Source organism: Triticum urartu, chromosome 2A (genome assembly GCF_056163025.1).
Source record: "Triticum urartu cultivar PI428250 chromosome 2A, HENAU_Tu73, whole genome shotgun sequence".
NCBI lineage: Eukaryota > Viridiplantae > Streptophyta > Magnoliopsida > Poales > Poaceae > Triticum > Triticum urartu.
The window spans coordinates 713326268-713350384 of NC_141874.1; the positions used below are offsets into that span (position 1 = coordinate 713326268).

Sequence of the window (24117 nt, forward strand, 5' to 3'; positions counted from 1 at the left end):
CACATGAGTTGCTCCATTTTGGTGTGGACTACGCCTCAGTAATTAGATGAATAGTACTGCCGTAAGATTTTACCCGGTAATTTAGCTGCGCAGAACGATACACAGCGCCCGAGCTCGCCTTTTACTTTTCTGCAATTTTTGCTCGTGTCAAAAGGCGGACATTTTTCTGCCCTCGGCGACGGAGGAAAAGGGCGAAACACCGATATTTCCATGCAACAATTCCTCCTGATCAATCCCAAACTCAGATAGGAACAACACGCCCCTGTTAGATTCCTGCTTTGGAATCGCAAGTAGCTGTGTCCTGTTCGTGTCCGGTCGTATTCGCATACATCCCCGTAGTTCGTAGCTGGCCTCTACTCCACACACAGAGGCGACGCGAACCTTCTCACGTACACATCGTCCACCATCCACCCAAGAACCGGCATCACCGGCGGCCGGCACAACCAGCCAAGCCGAAGCTTGGCCGCGACGCTGGACGGGATGCCCGGTCGCCGGAGCTCGTCCACTCGCATAATCAAACCAAGATCATGCGGATCTGGACCTAGCCAACATGTCCCTGTCTCCCCCGCCTGCACTGCACTGGAAGTGCCGGCCGGACAGTCCCAATAATGCACACTTGCTTTCGCTTAATCTGATCAGAAGAACCAGCCATCATTCCCTCCCAGCTAGTGGTATCTTATCCTGCGCACGGACGCGGCTACGGCTGCCCCCTCTTTTAATCTCCTCCGGTCACCTCACCAAAAGGGCGACACCCCATCAGGAAAATCTTAACAATGTTGGCGCCCGTTGTGCGCAATCACGCTTTCGCCAAAAGAGAGGGCTGATCCGGTCCGGTGGTTAGTCGGTCGTGACGCCAACGCCGTCCGTCCCAGCGACGACGTGCCGTGACGGCCACGAGGTCGCTGTGTCGTTCGTTCACTGACCGGAGAGCGGAGTGGTGGCGACTAAACAAACACCGTTGGCAAAGCAAACGACTTGACTGACGACACCTGGTCTGCCTGCCAGGGACGTAAACTCGCAGTCGAAGCCATGGGCCGGCGGGCCATTGTAAGGTGCGAGCTTGTAGAGGACACGGGGATGGCGCCGTGGCGGTGACAGGACGGGACGCGCGAGGTGACCGGCACCGGCGGGCCGTCTTTTCCCACTCGGTGTAGCAGCGGCAAAGCGGAAAGCGATCCGACGGGCACCGGCAACGGGAACAGGATGATGCGATGGTTGGGGGGACGCGACAGGCCCGTGTGGTGCGGGCGCGCAATAATACGATGCGCGAGTGACCGGCCACTTTGGGCGAGCGGACGAGCTCCGGCCAGCCACTGCACTGCCGGAGCAACAGAAACGGGATCGGGAATCCGACTTTTTCTGGGGGTGGGGGGGCGCAGCCTGTACCTGTACCTGTACCTAGGGGAGGATGGGAGACGATCGATATGATGCCCGCGCCTACCGCCTACCGCCTACCGCCAAGGCCGGACAGCAGCGACGCGCACTATCGGTGGCGGGCGATCGAGGGGAGGATATCGTATCGGGATACGATGGGAACCCGACGGCCGCACCCGCCACGCGCCCCCGGGGAGGCGGCTGGGACGTCGCTGTTGTACTACTGCCAGAGTGCACTGCCAGCTGCCATGCTCTGCTGCTCCACGCGTGCGCCGCGGTCTCTGAAAGAAAGTCTGAAGAAGACCCAGGACTACGGCTCGGTGGACGCTGCTTCTCAGCCGGCGCCGGCCGGTGTATGCGCATGCTCTTCAGTAGACGTCGTGCGGGTACGGCGATCGGACTTTGGATCCGGTTCCGAAAGCGAGCGGGGAAAGAAAACGAAAGGGTGGAATGCAACGGCGACCGTGGGGTGCAGTGAACAGGTTCGACCCTATCTCTCTTTGCGAAGTGGTGGTGGGTCGGATTCGTCCTCGGAAAGATTCTCGTCCTTTGGGATGTAGAGAGTACTGTATTGTGTGGCGGAGGGCAGGAAGAGGAGCTTTCTCTTCGTGCGTGGAAGAATAGCCGGTATTATTGCTTCCAAGCATTTTCTGAGGATGACGGCACGGCGGCTACCTCTCCTTGCAAGGAACAATTTTATCTACACCTCGCTTTCCGCCCGCTTTGTTCGGGGATGAGGTGGATGGAATTCGTACCGCTGTCCTCGTCTGGCGTACAGAATACTGCTGCCTAATTCGTTTGGATTTCTTCAACTAACGTGGTGTCCATAACCAGCTACCTTACACAACTATAGCAGATCTCTCGGTTTTTCTTCAACTACGTGCTCACCATTCACTCAAATGTGTGGCTAACTACATGAACATTCCAACCGTAAGTTCATGCCAAACTATGCTGCACAGGAGCCAGTCCACTGGCAATGATAGCAAATATTGTAAATATGTACTCCTGGTGCGGTATGAAAAACACTTTGAAACTCCATTGCAGAAAAAGAAGCTATGATATTTATAGACGAGAATTGTCTTTGTATAAACCCATGGGATGGGATAGCAAGCATGTGGCAGAAAATTTGCAGTGATTATTTCTCGTCTTGCTTCCGCAAGATCACCGACTAGTTAGGGGAAACTGGGTAAAACGCGAAAACGATTACAACCACGCCGTGCTCCAAACACGGTATAACTCCACTAGAACATTAAAACCTCTCTAGAAGACGGACAACCGAAACCATATATTTGGTAGCACTTTACAACTAGGGGCTGGTCAGATCAGCCATGTTTGTTTCATTCATTCACCGGAAAAATCTTAAAGCGGAGCTCCATTCCAATCTAGCTCCAATACGGATGTCATGTTTGTTGGTTCAATGTCCAATTTCCTCACACGGTGTAGTTCTGGTTGATGGTGTCGATGTCAAGGCCCTTGAGCTTCACCACGGATTCAACGTGGCCCTTGAGTGTGTTGAGCTCCCTCAACCTGCACATAATCAACAGGAAAGGGCATTAGCGATCAACGACTAGCCTGTCTCTGTCTGATCTATTAGCAATTTGGAAGTGGAAAGATAATATACCTTGCAATCTCAGCTCTTCTCTTTGCTTGCTCAGCGATCTCAGAGAGCTCACGGTAGCTGCTCTTGTCGTTGAACAGTGTGTGGGAGGCCGGCTCCGGTGCTTGAAGGCCATGGAGTGTTCTCTGTGCGGTAGCCCATTGTGCTTCCCTCTCCCCTTTGCCGTAGTTCTCTTTGGTGGTGAAAGCAGTCTGCACAACAAGGATCAGAGGGTCATCATTTGCTCGAGAAGGTAAACCCCATATGTGTACCTAAACATAAAGGTGCTGACAGAGAGATATGGTTCGACTTAGTACCTTGTTCTGCAGGAGGTTGTCCCAGGCCCTTCCACTCAGCACAAATCGGATGAAGAACTTGAAAATGTCGAGTGGGAAGTAGAACACAATGCTGAACAGCCAGATAACACCAGCCCAGCCCCACCCGATTCCCTTGATCCTTGCGAAGTCCCAGTTGGCATAGACAGCGATGAGTGTTGCAACCTGCATCGAGAAGGTTCAGCTAAGGATTGGATTGTCCTGAATTTGTTACTTTGCTGATAAACTGTTGTTCACGTACCAATTGTGCGAGGAGGAAGGCGGTAACCAAGAGGAAACCTGGGCGCTCAACAAAGGACCAGCTACGGGAACGAGTCACAAAGATAAGAGCCTGGCTCACAATACTGACTTGGAGGTACAGTGCAGACATCTCCTTAAATTCGGTGTTCCTGATTGACTCGACACCGAATTTGTTCTGCGCAAAGAAATTTAAGTGAGAACCCACTGATATTTTCCTACCAGCAGTTTTAATGCAAAGATATATTGATGTTTTTCAAAGAAATTTGAAAACTCACAGTGAAGAAGTCTGTCTTGTGGATGAGCCAGAAGAAGACGACAGTCACCAGAGCAAGGTAGGTTCCCAGCACAACACCAGTGGCGAAGATTTCATTGAGCTTCCAGCTGTCGGGCAAGGGAGATGGCTTAACTCTGTCCTTGGATATTGTCATGATAGTACCTGCAATTTTTCATATAAATGTGAGAAGTTATGCTGACATGAGCATTGGCTACTAATGGGCAACAAAAGAGTACATACCATCATTGAGAATGGCAATGATAAGGACCATGAAGGGAGCGAAATCAAATTTCCAGATCAGGGCAATAAGCATAAAGCCAAGCTGCAAAATGGAAGTGATATTAATTTGGAGAAACATGAAGTGCGTTTCGGTGGGCAGAAATATCTTTGAGGTACTTACCACAATACGGATGGTGATGGAAACTGCATAGATCTGGCATAACACATGACAGAAAAAGAGCAATGAGTCTGAATGTGATGTGATCATCTGTTTAGAAGGTTACTAATTATCAACTTTGAAAGAAAAAACTCACCGTGTAGTTCTTCATCCTCTGGAAAATGCACCTGCTGGTCAGGACAGCACTGATAATGACACTGAGACCTGGCTCGGTAAGCACAATGTCTGAAGCACTTCGAGCAGCATCTGTAGCATCATCGACAGCAATACCAATGTCGGCCTTCTTAAGAGCAGGAGCATCATTGACACCATCGCCAGTCATACCAACAATGTGCTTCTTCTCTTGCAGCCTCTTCACAATCTCATACTTGTGCTCTGCATAACACAAACCAAGTTAACAATTGCATCATTGCATAACCAAACAGATAAGAATGCAATGGAGCATACCAGGGAAGACTCCGGCAAATCCATCAGCCTTCTCAATCAGCTCATCAACAGGAAGTGACTCAAGTGAACCGTCCTTGCTTTGGCCAAGCAATGCAGAAGAAGGATACATGTTTGTGCCCATTCCAAGCCTCCTACCAGTCTCCTTTCCAATAGCAAGTTGGTCACCTGAAATAAATCACATAACTATGTTTAGCTAAATTTGCACCAAACATGCAAAATTCTAAGCAAAAATTTGTATGACAGTGTATGCACCTGTGATCATCTTGACGTTGACACCAAGAACAAGTGCCTTGCGGATGGTCTCAGCACTGTCATGCCTTGGGGGGTCAAACAGGGGCAACAGACCAATGAATTGCCATGGTCCACCAGGAGAATCCTTGGATTTCTCGGGTACTTCCTGTGATAGTCTCACTTGGCATTAGAAATTGACTCACCAGCCACTACAGAAATAGCATTTGAAGTATTAGAAGTTAAGGTACCTGTCTCGCAACAGCAAGCGAACGAAGCCCACGCTCAGCGTACTTCTCAATCACAGAGTGCACCTTTCTCTTCACATCCTCCTTGCAGTTGCAGAGGGTAATAATCTGTTCAAGTTTCATACCAAGTCTTCCTTAGTCACATTAAAGAACAATGCAATTAACAAAAATGTCAAATATGTAATGAAGCATCGCTGCACTTCTATGGTTTTACCAACCTGCTCAGGAGCACCCTTGCTGGCACGGTGCCAGTTACCCTCAGCATCGATGTAAGTCAGAGCAGTCCTCTTGTCAGTAGGGTTGAATGGCAAGAAGTGCACTTCCCTGATGCCAGCTCTTGCCTCCTTAGGATCAGCAAGCATACCAACCATGCAAGCATCAATGGCATCCTGGTTTTCAACCCTTGAAGCCCTTGCAGCCAACAACAGCACATGTTCTTTGTCGACACCTTTCGCAAACACCTCAACCAGGTTCTTGTCAACACTGAGCTTGTTAAGGGTGAGTGTGCCAGTCTTATCACTGCAAAGCACATCCATGCCAGCCAACTCTTCAATGGCAGTCATCCTCTTGGTGATAGCACCCTGCTGGGACAACTTGTGGGAACCAATAGCCATGGTGACCGACAAAACTGTAGGCATGGCAATCGGAATACCACCGATCAAGAGGACCAACAGGTTCTCAATACCGGCACGGTACTTGCGGCGCTGGATCGGGAACATGACGATGATCTCAATGACAATTCCCACTGCAATCGAGACAATGCAGAAGTTTCCAATGGCAGTGAGGACCTGCTGGAAGTGCCCGACTTGGTTGGTGCTGTCAACGAGATGAGCAGCCTTGCCAAAGAAAGTGTGTACTCCAGTGGCAATGACCACAGCCTCAATCTCACCCTGCTTGCACGTTGATCCAGAAAAGACCTCATCCCCAGGGTTCTTGGTCACCGGGAGAGACTCTCCTGTAAGTCCAGACTGATCAATCTTCAAAGGATCACCCTCGAGGAGACGAGCATCAGCAGGGACGATGTCACCGAGCTTGATGCTGACAATGTCACCAGGAACCAAGATTGATGCCTCCTGCTCGCCCCATCGACCATCCCTAAGCACCTGCAATGAGCAACAGTAATGCATGTTACAAAAAGAATGGGCAAACAAACAAACACAACTCAATAAAAATAAATGCAGCAAGTTTCCACCAAATGGTACATGCCTGCAAGGTACCTAGCTTAAGGCAAAAAGCTGGAGCTTGACTATCAGTTGCAGAACAAAAGTACTATACAGTTATAGTACTTATGTACAATAAATTTTAATTGCTAAGCCAGGTTCAACAAACAATTTAAATTTTCTTTCATGATGGTGGAATTTGATCCATTCAAAACTAAACTTCTATATCACAGTTGAAAGCAGGCACTAGAAAAGTACATTGGAAGCAGACCAATAAAATATCATGGCTATTCTACTATGGAAGAAAATTGCAACCTAACAGGACAGCATTCTGTGCCAAGCTCACCTTTGTCTTGGGCGCAAGGTTGGCCATGAGCGCAGCAGCTGCGTTGCCGGCGTTGTTCTCTTCAATGAAGGAGATGGTGGAGTTGATGACCAGGAGAACAATGATTCCAACGAAATCCTGCCAATCCGGGGGCTTCCCACCACCGTTAGCCAGCGCGATGGCCATGATGGCAGCCATCTCCATGACCCAGGAGAGCGGGTTCCACATGAATCCCAGGAACTTGAGGACTTTGCTCTCCTGCGGATCGAGACCCCACAAGGTAGCAATTAAGACGAGGCAAGAAAACAGGCACCAAACTTGCATCAGAAACAAGTAGCGACGCTCACCTTCTTCTCTTCGAGCTTGTTGAGGCCGAAGATTTCAACACGCTGCGCCCCCTCATCGGAGGTGAGCCCCTGGCGTGTGCATTTCAGCTGCTCGAACACCTCCTCGATGGGGATGTTCTCCTGCAAATATAAACACAAGCGAAACAAACCATTGATGAGAACCAAGATCATGCGATGATTTGAGGTGTGACCCCACTCAGTCAGCGACGGCTAGAACAGACAAATCACACAGCTAACACAGCTCGTTGTACAGAACAGTAGCTTCCACGTCGTGGGCCCCACCGGCCAGCCTCTACCAGACAAAGCTGGGGTCAGAACATCCGAACAGGGAAGAGTCCAAGGGGGCATCTATCAACCAAGGAGGCGTGGGGCCAATGATTGGGACCCGTACGGCCGTCTGATCTCGATCAGACGGCTCAAGCCGGCCAAGGACAGGGTGTCCTGGTCCGTACGCGCCTGGTTGGGTGCGTACTTTTCCCCACGGACCCACGTGCCGGCGCTCGTACGCACTCACCGCTCCCAGGAGGCTGCCTCGAGATGCGTGCGGCCAAGATGCGTACCCCTTGCCGCGCGTGAAGGCGAAAAAACAATAGGATAAGCGAGAGCGAGCGACGGCTCCGCTTCTGGATTGGGGTGCGCGCTTCGGTCAACAAAGATAGAAAAACGAAAAGGCAACGGCTCGAACGCACGGATTTCTCCGCGCTTCGTGGTGGTTGGCCACTAATCCGGCGCCGCGTGATCAGGGAGTCCGGCCCGTGCTTAACTATCTTTTGACTTCAAGCCCAAATCCGTACTCCCATCCCACTAATTCTACTAAAAACTACCACTGCTGCTCGAAAATCCCCATTTATTCTTAGCATTTTTAGTAGTCATTTATTTGTGGACGAAATAAAAACTGGGGAAGAAATTATGCGCAGATCTAAGATTCGGTGCTCGTATCCCGTTCCACGGAGGAGGAGATTTACGTATTAAATACGGCAGACTGAAACAGCTGGGTAGGATCCAAAAATTCCTCCGCCGAACAACACCGGCGGGGCTGCATGCGGTACGTTTCGGGGCGGCGGCAGCACAGCGGGAGCAAATCAGAGGGAGAAACATGGGGTGTCTGCGCTACATGGCCATGGACAGCTGGCCCTCTCCATCATTGAAGAGCCGCTGAGCAGGCTCACATGGCGAGATACGACCTCACATGGAAAGTTTACTTTCAAGGAAATCCTTTAATTTCTTTTCGTTTTCACAGAAAAAGTAACCAGTTAAACTTTCGATGAATGGAAAAATTAAAAGCTACGCGGATTCCTCCCGAAGCTTTCGCCGCCAGTAATAATAATTCCCCAAAAGAGCAGAAGAACAGCAGGTGAAACGGCCAGCGGATTAATCTATCCTACCACAGTTGGTGCAATTCTCCACCCATCTGTCGAGAGATCGAAGCAGCAGGGGACAGCAGTTCGAAACGAGCGCCGCATACATACAGCGTGAACCAAGCATCACCGCGGGAGACAGGGCGTCGGAAGAGAGAGAGAGAGGGGAGGGGGAAGCGGGAGCGGTTCTCACCAGATCGACGGCCTCGTTCCTGATCTCCTCGAGCCCGCCCATGGCTGGCGGCGGGTGGCGGTCGGGCGCCGAACCAGCACGGGAAGAGAGCAGGCGGAGTCCACAGGCGAACCCCGAGGCCCGGCTCTACCACGCAGCAGCACGGAGGCCGCGCGGCTGCTCTCTCCTCCGCTCCGGAGAAGGAAGGGAGGGAGGGGGGAGAGTGGTGGTGGGTGGGTGGGGAGGAGAGAAACCGGAGGCGATGGGGGAGCTCTCCGTGCAGCCCCTCCCCTGCTTTATACCCACCCACCTCCCGCACCGGGCCACACCGTGCAGCCCTAGGCGAGCCGAACCGGGCCTGCGGGCCCCGCCGAGCCGCCAGGTGGGCCCTCACCTAACCCGCCCCCCCTCTCTGTTCGCGTGCCGCGGCGAGTTAGGCCGTCCCTCCCTCCCTCCCGTCCCGCCGCACCTGGATGGCGCCTCGCGGAGAGATAGCGGGCACGGGCAGCGGCACGTGCGCGCGGGGCCCGCGCGTCGGTGGCGGTGGCGGAAATATCCCGAAGATTTGACCCCGGGGAAGGGCAGGGGCTGGCGCGGGGCCCCCGGGCGTATCGCCGCAGAGCCGTGGGATGCCAGCCACTTGTGGGCGGGCCCGGGCGCCCGCGCCGCGGCACGGGATAACGGGAGCGTGCGGCGTCAAAGGGTCGGTCGGCGCCTTCCGTTCCCTTTTTTAACTGCGGGCCGCGCGCGCGCCCGTGCCGGGCCGGCTCGGGCTCGGGCTCGGGTCACGGAGGGGATGGAGGGCGGAGGGAGATTCCATTCCGCTCCACCGTTTCTGCGAGCGGATGGATGGGGGCCGTACGTACGGTGCGGACGGTAGCGGCCGTGCCTCCGTGTACCGGAACAAAAGTGCGGGGACGCGAGGATAAAAAAACAGCTAGGAGGAGGGGTGGGATTTTGTTGCCTGGCGCTGTAAACCTGGCATGTTTTTGGCAACAGTCGAGGGGAGGCCTGGCATCGGTTGGTTGGTTGGTGCGATTCGGGTCACAAGGGGCCGGCCAATGAGACGGCCGTAATTGCCGGTTCAAACGGGTTTTAGTATGCTGCTTATCTTGTTCTTTGCTGATTTTTGCCAGTGTGAGCATTTCTCTTGCTCCACCGTTATAAAACAAACAGAGGACGATTTCGGTTTTACTACGGGGAACTCTGACCGTTTTGTATTTTTGTACTGGCAGAACTCTACATTACAAACGTATTGTATATGAATATGAAATGGCGTCACGCTGTGTTTTTTGACGAATTATTGTGCACAGTTTCACCTTGCAACTCAAAAAAGTTCATTAATAATTTGCAGAGATATGGAAGCATGTGCGATGTCATGCATTCAGGAGTGGTAGCGGTGCTATTATTGCTCGTATTTGTATCCTTGCTTGAAATATGTCAGCATGTTTCGTCTTCTTTTGTGTGTGCTATATCTTGAGAAGACAAAAAAAATTATCATGCACTCGGGCATCTTTTGACGCGGTTCCTACTATTCATGCATGTAGTAAGATTAAAAAGGTGTATTAACCTTCTCACAAAAAAAGGTGTATTAACCAATTAGTGTGACGAAAAAAGGACGATGGGAAAATAACGATCTCTTTCGTGTGACTGATCATCGCTTTGTATGTTTAGACCGCTAGTTTCGTCCCGCTCCGGCTCCTAGTTAGTCAAGATTTTCAAGCCAATAGTACAATGGGTTATATACAAACGTCCTGAAGATCCTTGTCGCTGCCTTCACCCCATTTATCTTTGTTTTATTAGTCTGCTTCACAATATCATGTCGGCTTTTAGGTTTACATCAACATCACCATGCATTCCCTCTCTTAATCCCCATTTAGTTCTTATTCTATATTTTGTCTCACAAAAGCTCCATAATTGTGTTTTTCCGATCCAAAATGTGTCTCACAAAAGCTCCAAAATGTGTCTTTTATACGGTGTCCTGTACATTTGAAAGCATGTGAACAACATAAAACATCATGGAATTCTCACACTTTGGTGAGCCTTTTTGCACCATATATTTGGGATTGTCGTGTTATGCAGAGAACGATGACCTCTATGTCTAGACATAGTAGTGGGCTTTTTCAGCCGGTCCATGATGGTCTTATGAACCAAATTAAATAAAAGCGATTTTGTACAAAAGGTGGTGTAAGCAAAGATATGAGAAACTATAACTAAGAGAATGAAATTTGCAATCTATTTAGAAGGTGAAACGACACAGTACTCCATTCCATGAGCCATCTTCTGGCCAATGGGCCATCTCCGGTGTAGTGCACTATCACCTCCCTCTATATCCATTTATGTATCCCCCTATATTGTTGGCTCACAAAAGCTCCAAAGATGTGGTTTTGAATCCGTTGCATCGTATATTTGGGTGTATCGTTCTCTGCGTAGCATAAGGAGGATGTCTAGATGTAGCATGTTTTTTTTTCGACATGTCTACAATGGCTTTGCGGTGGGTTGAACCAAATTAAATAATACCAATCATACAAAAAAAGGTTCACTTCATTATTAGGGATACCATCACAATCACAAGTAGACCGGAGGGCTTAAGGTTTAAGCTTGGGGTTGCGCAAGGCATCCCCATTTCAATTCTAAGAAGACCCAAGAGACTAAGCTTGGGGATTCTCAAGGCATCCCCGTTCCACATCAACAACAATTGTCTGATCCATTTTGAACCTCTTGCATCTAGTATTGATTTGTTTGCATTGCCTTCCACTGTTCTTTTTATTTTAGCTCTTGAATGAACATAATAATAATCTACTTGACTTGGTTTGACTATTTTACTCTTTGTGCTTCACTTTTATCTGTTAGAGTAGTAGAAATAGCTCTTTGTGACTATTCCTTTTTGGGCTTCACTTGGATCTCGTGCAGAGGGATCTCAATATATGGGCGAGCTCTTTAGCCATTAGATGCATAGAGGATCTCGGTTTAATAGTATTACAAACGTACTGCCTGTGTAAGGTAAACATATTCATTCAATGTGTCTGGTATGAGCATGATATATTTCATTGTGCACTTTTCAAATGATTGTGTTACTTACCACACTTTTATGATTTGGAGAGTTATACTTGGTGAACCTATGAAAATGGTCGAGTATTTAGCATAAGAATCACCTCGCAACAACTTTTACATGATGCTCTATTTTCAGTTTTGTTTCATTTCGGAAATACAAAAAAATATTATCTCCCACATTTTCTTTTAATTGCATTGTGCAACTAGCAAGACTAGCAAGGATTGACACCTCTTGTTAGGTTATTGGGGACACAACTAGAATTTTATTTGTGTTGCACAACATTCAATTGATGAAGGATACCTATACCTCCATGGACTGATATCTTAGTTTCTCACGGATGAAAAGCTTATTGCTTGCTACAAACTCCTACACCGCAGAGCCCAACAAAGCTAATCACCATTAGCAGTCGGTCTCCATGTTATTTGATTTTGTTGAGTTCCACAAGGTCAAAAGGCCCCACACCATTCACCCAACCATTCTCCACTATGGCATCATAATTGTCCTCGCGTTGCCATGCCTCTTCGTAAATAAACCGACGTGTACCGCCCCCATCTGCATGCAACCTTTTGATTATTGCTGAGACCAGGCAATGGTCCGACATGTGTGTTGGGATATTGCGCACGCCCGTGGCTACATACAACTACAAAAACAACGGGTCTATCCTGAATTTGATGTTCGACTCTTCCTCTTGGATGGTGTCCAAGTGTATGGGATATATACCCCTGAACCCCAGGTCTTGAAAATCACAAGTATCCACGACTTCCCAGAACCTTGCCAGTTTGCCACTCAGCTCTTTCATTAGCTTCAAAGTATTCTGAATTATCGAGGATCTCCCTAAAATCTCGTTCACACAACGATGGAAAATTTGACTGCCTCCTCAACCATCACACAAGTCCCAACTGAGCTTTCGCTCTTCTCCATGCCTTGCATAGAAGCCTATAAGCTTCCAAGTTTTCATATCACTCAATATATTCTAGACAATTACATCTATATATTGGTTGGATGCATTGGTAAGAATGGCATCCACATCATGTGACCAGAACAAGGCTAGAACACCACTTAAGCTATTACTGCTTACAGGCACACATCTAGCAAAACCCAACCGGGCTCACAAATCTGCTACTCTCTGTTATGTCTCGAATGTATCTATTTTTTTATTGTTTCATGCTATTATATTATCACTTTTGAATACTTTTACATGAAATTATATTATTTTCTGGACTAACCTATTAATCCAGTGCCCATAGCCAGTTGTTGTTTTCTGCATGTTTTTGTTTCCTAGAAAATTCATATCCACAGAGGTCCAAAAAAACCTAAGGACCTAATACCATTTCTTTCATTGGTCGGAAATTCCAGAAAGTCTCGGGACCTGACAGAGGGGCAGACAGGGGCCCCACGCGGCCAGGTGGCGTGGCTTGGAGGTGACCCGTGTCGTGAAGCCGCGTGGCCCCCTAGACACCATCTTTCGTCCTTTCTTTCGCCTATAAATTCCTTATTTTGTGAAACCCTTTGTACCAATTTTCTCTGATGTTTTGGTCGCCGCAAGTTTTTGTTCTGAAGAGATCCAAGTTGGCAGCCTATTCTAGCACCCTGCCGGAGGGGCAATCAATCATCGGAGGCTTCGTCATGAACCTTGATACCTCTATGACCATGTGTGACTATGTGAGTAATTAATCTAGGACATTTGAATCCATGGTGGTAGCTAGATGCCATCCTCTCTCCCTAGCGATTCAATACAAAGTTCCTGTGAGATGCTTCACATGATCGGGATCCATATGACTGTTGGAAATATGCCCTAGAGGCAATAATAAATTGGTTATTATTATATTTCCTTGTTCATGATAATCGTTTATTATCCATGCTAGAATTGTATTGATAGGAAACTCAGATACATGTGTGGATACATAGACAACAACATGTCCCTAGTAAGCCTCTAGTTGACTAGCTCGTTGATCAATAGATGGTTACGGTTTCCTGACCATGGACATTGGATGTCGTTGATAACGGGATCACATCATTAGGAGAATGATGTGATGGACAAGACCCAATCCTAAGCCTAGCACAAAGATCGTGTAGTTCGTATGCTAAAGCTTTTCTAATGTCAAGTGTCATTTCCTTAGACCATGAGATTGTGCAACTCCCGGATACCGTAGGAGTGCTTTGGGTGTGCCAAACGTCACAACGTAACTGGTTGGCTATAAAGGTACACTACAGGTATCTCCGAAAGTGTCTGTTGGGTTGGCACGAATCGAGACTGGGATTTGTCACTCCGTGTAAACGGAGAGGTATCTCTAGGCCCACTCGGTAGGACATCATCATAATGTGCACAATGTGATCAAGGAGTTGATCACGGGTTGATGTGTTACGGAGCGAGTAAAGAGACTTGCCGGTAGCGAGATTGAACAAGGTATCGGGATACCGATGATCGAATCTCGGGCAAGTATCGTACCGATAGACAAAGGGAATTGTATACGGGATTGACTGAATCCTTGACATCGTGGTTCATCCGATGAGATCATCGTGGATCATGTGGGAGCCAACATGGGTATCCAGATCCCGCTGTTGGTTATTGACCGGAGAGTTGTCTTGGCCATGTCTGCATGACTCCCGAACCCGTAGGGTCTACACACTTAAGGTTCGATGACGCTAGGGTTATAGGGAAAGTATGTACGCGGTTACCGAATGTTGTTCGGAGTCCCAGATGAGATCCCGGACGTCACGAGGAGTTCCGGAATGGTCCGGAGGTAAAGATTGATATATAGGAAGTATGGTTTTGGCCACCGGAAGTGTTCCGGGCATCACCGGTAGTGTACCGGGACCACCGAAGGGGTTCGGGGGTCCACCGGGAGGGGCCACCAGCCCCAGAGGCTTGCGTGGGCCATAAGTGGGAAGGAACCAGCCCCTATGTGGGCTAGGGTGCCTCCCACCAAGGGCCCAAGGCGTCCTCAAGAGGAGAGGGGGCAAACCCTAGGCGCAGATGGGCCCTAAGGCCCACCCTAGGTGCGCCCCCCCTCTCTCTCCCCCTTGGCCGCCTCCCAGATGGGATCTGGGGGCTGCCGCCACCCCTAGGGAGGGAACCCTAGGTGGGGGCGCAGCCCCTCCCCTCCCCCTATATATACTTGAGGTATGGGGCTGCCCAACACACGTGATTTGCTCTCCCTGTTGGCGCAGCCCTACCTCTCTCCCTCCTCATCTCTCGTAGTGCTTGGCGAAGCCCTGCTGGAGTACCACGCTCCTCCACCACCACCACGCCGTCGTGCTGCTGCTGGACGGAGTCTTCCCCAACCTCTCCTTCTCCCCTTGCTGGATCAAGGTGTAGGAGACGTCACCGGGCTGTACGTGTGTTGAACACGGAGGTGCCGTCCGTTCGGCACTAGGATCATCCGTGATTTGGATCACGACGAGTATGACTCCATCAACCCCGTTCACTTGAACGCTTCCGCTTAGCGATCTACAAGGGTATGCAGATGCACTCTCCTTCCCCTCGTTGCTAGATTACTCCATAGATTGATCTTGGTGATGCGTAGAAAATTTTGAATTTCTGCTACGTTCCCCAACAGTGGCATCATGAGCTAGGTCTATGCGTAGTTACTATGCACGAGTAGAACACAAAGTAGTTGTGGGCGTCGATATTGTCAATTATCTTGCCGTTACTAGTCTTATCTTGATTCGGCGGCATTATGGGATGAAGCGGCCCGGACCAACCTTACATGTACGCTTACGTGAGACCGGTTCCACCGACTGACATGCACTAGTTGCATAAGGTGGCTAGCGGGTGTCTGTCTCTCCCACTTTAGTCGGATCGAATTCGATGAAAAGGGTCCTTATGAAGGGTAAATAGAAATTGGCATATCACGTTGTGGTTTTCGCGTAGGTAAGAAACGTTCTTGCTAGAAACCTATAGCAGCCACGTAAAAACTTGCAACAACAATTAGAGGACGTCTAACTTGTTTTTGCAGCATATGCCTTGTGATGTGATATGGCCAAAAGGATGCGATGAATGATATATGTGATGTATGAGATTGATCGTGTTCTTGTAATAGGAATCACGACTTGCATGTCGATGAGTATGACAACCGGCAGGAGCCATAGGAGTTGTCTTAATTTATTTATGACCTGCGTGTCAACATAAACGTCATGTAATTACTTTACTTTATTGCTAAAGCGTTAGCCATAGTAGTAGAAGTAATAGATGACGAGACAACTTCAAGAAGACATGATGATGGAGATCATGATGATGGAGATCATGGTGTCGTGCCGGTGACAACGATGATCATGGAACCCGAAGATGGAGATCAAAAGGAGCAAAATGATATTGGCCATATCATGTCACTATTTGATTGCATGTGATGTTTATCATGTTTTACATCTTATTTGCTTAGAACGACGGTAGCTTAAATAAGATGATCCCTCACTAAAATTTCAAGAAAGGTGTTCCCCCTAACTGTGCACCGTTGCGAAGGTTCGTTGTTTCAAAGCACCACGTGATGATCGGGTGTGATAGATTCTAACGTTCGAATACAACGGGTGTAAGCCAGATTTACACAGCAAAAACACTTAGGTTGACTTGACGAGACTAGCATGTATAGACATGGCCTCGGAATACGGAAGACCAAAAGGTCAAGCATGAGTCGTATAGAAGATACGATCAACATGAAGATGTTCACCGATGTTGACTAGTCCGTCTCACGTGATGATCGGACATGGCCTAGTTGACTCGGATCATGTTTCACTTGGATGACTAGAGGGATGTCTATCTGAGTGGGAGTTTATTAGATGAACTCAATTATCATGAACATAGTCTAAATTGTCTTTGCAAATATGTTGTAGATAAATAGCTCAAGTTGTAGCTCCCTGTTTCAATACGTTCCTAGAGAAAGACCAAGTTGAAAGATATTGTAAGCAATGATGCGGACTAGGTCCGTAGTCCGAGGAGTGTCCTCACTGCTACACAGAAGGCTTACGTCTTTGATGCACCGGTCGATGTGCAAACCCCTACAACGTCGTCTGTGGATGTTGTGAACACCTGACAGACACATCCTGATGACTACTTGATAGTTTAGTGCACCATACTTTACGGCTTAGAATCGGGATTCCAATGACGTTTTGAACGCCATAGAACATATGAGATGTTCCAAGAGCTGAAATTGGGATTTCAGGCTCATGCCCGTGTTGAGAGGTGTGAGACCTCTGACAAGTTCTTTTGCCAACAAGATGGAGGAGAATAGCTCAGCTAGTGAGCATGTGCTCAGAATGTCTGGGTGCTACAATCACTTAAATCAAGTGGGAGTTAAACTTCCAGATAAGATAGTGATTGATAGAGTTCTCTAGCCACTATCACTAAGCTACTAGATCTTCGTGATGAACTATGACATGCAAGGGATGGAGTTGATCCCGGAGCTGTTCGCGGTGCTTAAGACCGCAAAAGGTAGAAATCAAGAAGGAGCATCAAGTGTTGATGGTTTAACAAGACCACTGGTTTCAAGAAGGGCAAGGGCTAGAAGGGAAACTTCATGGATGGCAAACCAGTTGCCGCTCCAGTGAAGGAACCCAAGGTTGAACCCAAACCCGAGACTGAGTGCTTCTATTGTAAGGGGAATAGTCACTGGTAGCGGAATTACCCCAAATGCATGGTAGATAAGAAGGCTGGTAACTTCAACAAAGTATATACATGTTATTAATGTGTACCTCACTAGTACTCCTGGTAGCACCTGGGTATTGGATACCGGTTCAGTTGCTATTATTGGTGACTTGAAGCAAAAGCTACGGACTAAACGGAGACTGGCTAAGGGCGAGGTGACGATGTGTGTTGGAAGTGTTTCCAAAGTTGATGAGATCACCATCGCACGCTCCATCTGCCTTCGGGATTAGTATTGAACCTAGATAAATGTTATCAGGTGTCTACGTTGAGCATGAATATGATTAGATCATGTTCATAGCAATACGGACATTCATTTAAGTTAGAGAATAATGGTTATTCCGTTTACATGAATGATACCTTTCATGGTCATGCACCCTATGTGAATGGTTCATTGACTCTCGGTCGTGGTAATACACATGTTCACGCCAAAAGATGTAGAGTTAATAATGATAGTACCACTTTCTCGTGGCACTGCCGCTTAGGTCATATTGGCGTAAGATGCATGAAGAAACTCCATATCGATGGATGTTTGGAGTCACTTGATTTTGAATCACTTGACACATGCGAGCCATGCCTCATGGGCAGGATGACTAAGACCCCGTTTTCAGGTACAATGAAACGGGCAAGTGACTTGTTGGAAATCATGCATGCTGATGCGTGTGATCCAATGAGAATTGAAGCGTGCGGTGGATATCGCTATTTTCTCATCTTCACCGACGATTTGGGTAGATATAGGTATATCTACTTAATGAAGCACAAGTCTGAAACGTTTGAAAAGTTCAAGCGATTTTAGAGTGAAGTTAAGAATCATCATAACAATAAGATCATGTTCCTACGATCTGATCAAAAGGGGATTTTCTGAGTTATGAGTTTGGCAATCACTTAAGACATTGTGGAATTGTTTCACAGTTGAAGCCACCTGGAACACCACAAGGTAATGGTGTGTCCGGACGTCGTAATCGAACCCTATGAGATATGGTGCGATCTATGATGTCTCTTACCAATCTACCGTTTTCATTTTGAGGTTATGCGTTAGAGACAGCTGCATTCACTTTAGATAGGGCACCATCTAAGTCCGTTGAGACGACGAATGAACATTGGTTTGGCAAGAAACCAAAGTTGTCGTTTCTTAATGTTTGGGGATGCGATGATTAAGGCTTCAGCCGGAGAAGCTCGAACCCAAAAGTGGACAAACACATCTTCATAGGATACCCAAAGGTGACAAGTTGGGTATACCTTCTATCTCAGATCCGAGGGCAAATTGTTTGTCGCTAAGAACGGGTCCTTTCTCGAGAAGGAGTTTCTCTCGAAAGAATTGAGTGGGAGGAAGATAGAACTTGATGAGGTTGTCAAACCTTTACTTCAACCAGAGAGTGATGCAACATAGAAAGATGTTTTCTGTGGAGCCTACGTCTGTTGAATAGGAAGTTAATGATAGTGATCATGAAGCTTCGGATCAAGTTGCTATGGAACCTCGTAGGTCGACAAGGATATGTACTACTCCTAAGTGGTACGGTAATCCTGTCTTAGATATCATGTTGTTAGACAACAATGAACCTACGATCTATGGAGAAGCGATGGTGGGCCCGTATTCCGACAAATGGTTAGAAGCCATGAAATCCGAGATAGGATCCATATATCAGAACAAAGTATGGACTTTGGTGGACTTGCCCGATGATCGGCAAGCCATTGAGATAAATGGGTCTTTAAGAAGAAGACGGACGTGGGCGGTAATGTTACCGTCTATGAAGCTCGACTTGTGGGAAAGAGTCTTTTCACAAGTTCAAGGAGTTGACTACGATGAGAATTTCTCACCCGTAGCGATGCTTAAGTCTGTCGGAATCATGATAGCATTAGCTGTATTTTTCGATTATGAAATCTTACAGATGGATGTCAAAACAAGTTTTCTTGCTAGTTTTCGTAAGAAAAGTTGTATGTGATACAATAAAAGGTTTTGACGATCCTAAGGATGCTAAAAGGTATGCTGGCTCCAGCAATCCTTCTATGGACTAGAGCAAGCATCTCGGAATCGGAATATATGTTTTGATGGAGTGATCAAAGCTTTTAGGTTTATACAATGTTTGCTAGAAACTTGTATTTACAAGAAAGTGAGTGGGAGAACTACAACATTTCTGATAAGTATATGTGGATGACATATTGTTGATCCGAAATAATGTAGAATTTCTGGAAAGCATAAACAGTTTGTTTGAAGAGTGATTTTCAAAGGAAGACCTGGATAAAGCTGCTTACATATTGGGCATCAAGATCTATAGAGAGAGATCAAGACGCCTGATGATACTTTCAAAGAACGCACACCTTGACATGTTTTTGAAGGAGTTCAAAATAGATCAGTCAAGGAAGGGGTTCTTACCTGAGTTGTAAGGTGTGAAGTTGAGTAAGACTCAAAGATTGACCACGGCAGAAGAAAGAGGAAGGACGAAGGTCGTCCCCTATGATCTTGTCATAGGCTCTATACGGTATGCCATGCTGAGTACCACACCTGATGTGTTCCTTGCCACATGTCTGGCAAGAGGTTACAAAGATGATCTAGGAGTAGATCACCAGATAGCGGTCAAAAATTGACTTAGAGGAATAAGGAAATGTTTCTCGGTTATGGAGGTGATAAAGAGTTCGACATAAAGAGTTACGTTGATGCAAGCTTGACACCTATCTGGATAGCTCTGAGTAGAGATACCGGATACGTATAATGGAGCAATAATTTGGAATAGCTCCAAGTGGAACGTGGTAGCAGCATCTACGATATAAAGTTTTGCGAAATACATAGGGATCTGAATGTGGCAAGACCCGTTGACTACAACCTCTCTCACAAGCATAACATGATCAAACCCAGAACTCTTTGAGTGTTTATCACATAATGATGTGAACTAGATCATTGAGTCTAGTAGACTCTTGGATGTTGGTCACATGGCGATGTGACCTGTGAGTGTTAATCACATGGCGATGTGAACTAGATTATTGACTCTAGTGCAAGTGGGAGACTGTTGGAAATATGCCCTAGAGGCAATAATAAATTGGTTATTATTATATTTCCTTGTTCATGATAATCGTTTATTATCCATGCTAGAATTGTATTGGTAGGAAACTCAGATACATGTGTGGATACATAGACAACAACATGTCCCTAGTAAGCCTCTAGTTGACTAGCTCGTTGATCAATAGATGGTCACGGTTTCCTAACCATGGACATTGGATGTCGTTGATAACGGGATCACATCATTAGGAGAATGATGTGATGGACAAGACCCAATCCTAAGCCTAGCACAAAGATCGTGTAGTTCGTATGCTAAAGCTTTTCTAATGTCAAGTGTCATTTCCTTAAACCATGAGATTGTGCAACTCCCGGATACCGTAGGAGTGCTTTGGGTGTGCCAAACGTCACAACGTAACTGGGTGGCTATAAAGGTACACTACAGGTATCTCTGAAAGTGTCTGTTGGGTTGGCACGAATCAAGACTGGGATTTGTCACTCCGTGTAAACAGAGAGGTATCTTTGGTCCCACTCGGTAGGACATCATCATAATGTGCACAATGTGATCAAGGAGTTGATCACGGGATGATGTGTTACGGAACGAGTAAAGAGACTTGCCGGTAACGAGATTGAACAAGGTATCGGGATACCGATGATCGAATCTCGGGCAAGTATCATACCGATAGACAAAGGGAATTGTATACGGGATTGACTGAATCCTTGACATCGTGGTTCATCCGATGAGATCATCGTGGATCATGTGGGAGCCAACATGGGTATCCAGATCCCGCTGTTGGTTATTGACCGGAGAGTTGTCTTGGCCATGTCTGCATGACTCCCGAACCCGTAGGGTCTACACACTTAAGGTTCGATGACGCTAGGGTTATAGGGAAAGTATGTACGCGGTTACCGAATGTTGTTCGGAGTCCCAGATGAGATCCCGGACGTCACGAGGAGTTCCGGAATGGTCCGGAGGTAAAGATTGATATATAGGAAGTATGGTTTTGGCCACCGGAAGTGTTCCGGGCATCACCGGTAGTGTACCGGGACCACCGAAGGGGTTCGGGGGTCCACCGGGAGGGGCCACCAGCCCCAGAGGCTTGCGTGGGCCATAAGTGGGAAGGAACCAGCCCCTATGTGGGCTAGGGTGCCTCCCACCAAGGGCCCAAGGCGTCCTCAAGAGGAGAGGGGGCAAACCCTAGGCGCAGATGGGCCCTAAGGCCCACCCTAGGTGCGCCCCCCCTCTCTCTCCCCCTTGGCCGCCTCCCAGATGGGATCTGGGGGCTGCCGCCACCCCTAGGGAGGGAACCCTAGGTGGGGGCACAGTCCCTCCCCTCCCCCTATATATACTTGAGGTATGGGGCTGCCCAACACACGTGATTTGCTCTCCCTGTTGGCGCAGCCCTACCTCTCTCCCTCCTCATCTCTCGTAGTGCTTGGCGAAGCCCTGCTGGAGTACCACGCTCCTCCACCACCACCACGCCGTCGTGCTGCTGCTGGACGGAGTCTTCCCCAACCTCTCCTTCTCCCCTTGCTGGATCAAGGTGTAGGAGACGTCACCGGGCTGTACGTGTGTTGAACACGGAGGTGCCGTCCGTTCGGCACTAGGATCATCCGTGATTTGGATCACGACGAGTATGACTCCATCAACCCCGTTCACTTGAACGCTTCCGCTTAGCGATCTACAAGGGTATGCAGATGCACTCTCCTTCCCCTCGTTGCTAGATTACTCCATAGATTGATCTTGGTGATGCGTAGAAAATTTTGAATTTCTGCTACGTTCCCCAACAGTGGCATCATGAGCTAGGTCTATGCGTAGTTACTATGCACGAGTAGAACACAAAGTAGTTGTGGGCGTCGATATTGTCAATTATCTTGCCGTTACTAGTCTTATCTTGATTCGGCGGCATTATGGGATGAAGCGGCCCGGACCAACCTTACATGTACGCTTACGTGAGACCGGTTCCACCGACTGACATGCACTAGTTGCATAAGGTGGCTAGCGGGTGTCTGTCTCTCCCACTTTAGTCGGATCGAATTCGATGAAAAGGGTCCTTATGAAGGGTAAATAGAAATTGGCATATCACGTTGTGGTTTTCGCGTAGGTAAGAAACGTTCTTGCTAGAAACCTATAGCAGCCACGTAAAAACTTGCAACAACAATTAGAGGACGTCTAACTTGTTTTTGCAGCATATGCCTTGTGATGTGATATGGCCAAAAGGATGCGATGAATGATATATGTGATGTATGAGATTGATCGTGTTCTTGTAATAGGAATCACGACTTGCATGTCGATGAGTATGACAACCGGCAGGAGCCATAGGAGTTGTCTTAATTTATTTATGACCTGCGTGTCAACATAAACGTCATGTAATTACTTTACTTTATTGCTAAAGCGTTAGCCATAGTAGTAGAAGTAATAGATGACGAGACAACTTCAAGAAGACATGATGATGGAGATCATGATGATGGAGATCATGGTGTCGTGCCGGTGACAACGATGATCATGGAACCCGAAGATGGAGATCAAAAGGAGCAAAATGATATTGGCCATATCATGTCACTATTTGATTGCATGTGATGTTTATCATGTTTTACATCTTATTTGCTTAGAACGACGGTAGCTTAAATAAGATGATCCCTCACTAAAATTTCAAGAAAGGTGTTCCCCCTAACTGTGCACCGTTGCGAAGGTTCGTTGTTTCAAAGCACCACGTGATGATCGGGTGTGATAGATTCTAACGTTCGAATACAACGGGTGTAAGCCAGATTTACACAGCAAAAACACTTAGGTTGACTTGACGAGACTAGCATGTATAGACATGGCCTCGGAATACGGAAGACCAAAAGGTCAAGCATGAGTCGTATAGAAGATACGATCAACATGAAGATGTTCACCGATGTTGACTAGTCCGTCTCACGTGATGATCGGACATGGCCTAGTTGACTCGGATCATGTTTCACTTGGATGACTAGAGGGATGTCTATCTGAGTGGGAGTTTATTAGATGAACTCAATTATCATGAACATAGTCTAAATTGTCTTTGCAAATATGTTGTAGATAAATAGCTCAAGTTGTAGCTCCCTGTTTCAATACGTTCCTAGAGAAAGACCAAGTTGAAAGATATTGTAAGCAATGATGCGGACTAGGTCCGTAGTCCGAGGAGTGTCCTCACTGCTACACAGAAGGCTTACGTCTTTGATGCACCGGTCGATGTGCAAACCCCTACAACGTCGTCTGTGGATGTTGTGAACACCTGACAGACACATCCTGATGACTACTTGATAGTTTAGTGCACCATACTTTACGGCTTAGAATCGGGATTCCAATGACGTTTTGAACGCCATAGAACATATGAGATGTTCCAAGAGCTGAAATTGGGATTTCAGGCTCATGCCCGTGTTGAGAGGTGTGAGACCTCTGACAAGTTCTTTTGCCAACAAGATGGAGGAGAATAGCTCAGCTAGTGAGCATGTGCTCAGAATGTCTGGGTGCTACAATCACTTAAATCAAGTGGGAGTTAAACTTCCAGATAAGATAGTGATTGATAGAGTTCTCTAGCCACTATCACTAAGCTACTAGATCTTCGTGATGAACTATGACATGCAAGGGATGGAGTTGATCCCGGAGCTGTTCGCGGTGCTTAAGACCGCAAAAGGTAGAAATCAAGAAGGAGCATCAAGTGTTGATGGTTTAACAAGACCACTGGTTTCAAGAAGGGCAAGGGCTAGAAGGGAAACTTCATGGATGGCAAACCAGTTGCCGCTCCAGTGAAGGAACCCAAGGTTGAACCCAAACCCGAGACTGAGTGCTTCTATTGTAAGGGGAATAGTCACTGGTAGCGGAATTACCCCAAATGCATGGTAGATAAGAAGGCTGGTAACTTCAACAAAGTATATACATGTTATTAATGTGTACCTCACTAGTAC

The 24117-nt window shown here is 47.5% G+C and overlaps 1 protein-coding gene across 2 annotated transcripts; it reads right to left on the reverse strand.

Annotated features, from left to right (window-relative positions):
* Nucleotides 1–2412: 2412 nt before the first annotated feature.
* Nucleotides 2413–8768, reverse strand: LOC125539966 (plasma membrane ATPase). 2 transcript variants are annotated; one of them, XM_048703520.2, is made up of 15 exons: nt 8524–8768; nt 6973–7092; nt 6647–6883; nt 5359–6243; nt 5144–5248; nt 4917–5061; nt 4665–4829; nt 4354–4592; nt 4221–4253; nt 4061–4142; nt 3822–3982; nt 3548–3721; nt 3289–3471; nt 2996–3183; nt 2413–2901 (listed from the first exon to the last, which is right to left on the reverse strand). In XM_048703520.2, the coding sequence occupies exons 1-15, from the start codon at nt 8563–8565 to the stop codon at nt 2805–2807; spliced, it is 2856 nt and encodes a 951-aa protein (XP_048559477.1). In that variant the 5' UTR covers nt 8566–8768; the 3' UTR covers nt 2413–2804. The 2 variants fall into 2 exon arrangements, with proteins under 2 accessions (XP_048559477.1, XP_048559476.2); XM_048703519.2 differs by having other exon boundaries at nt 4061–4253.
* Nucleotides 8769–24117: the final 15349 nt, after the last annotated feature.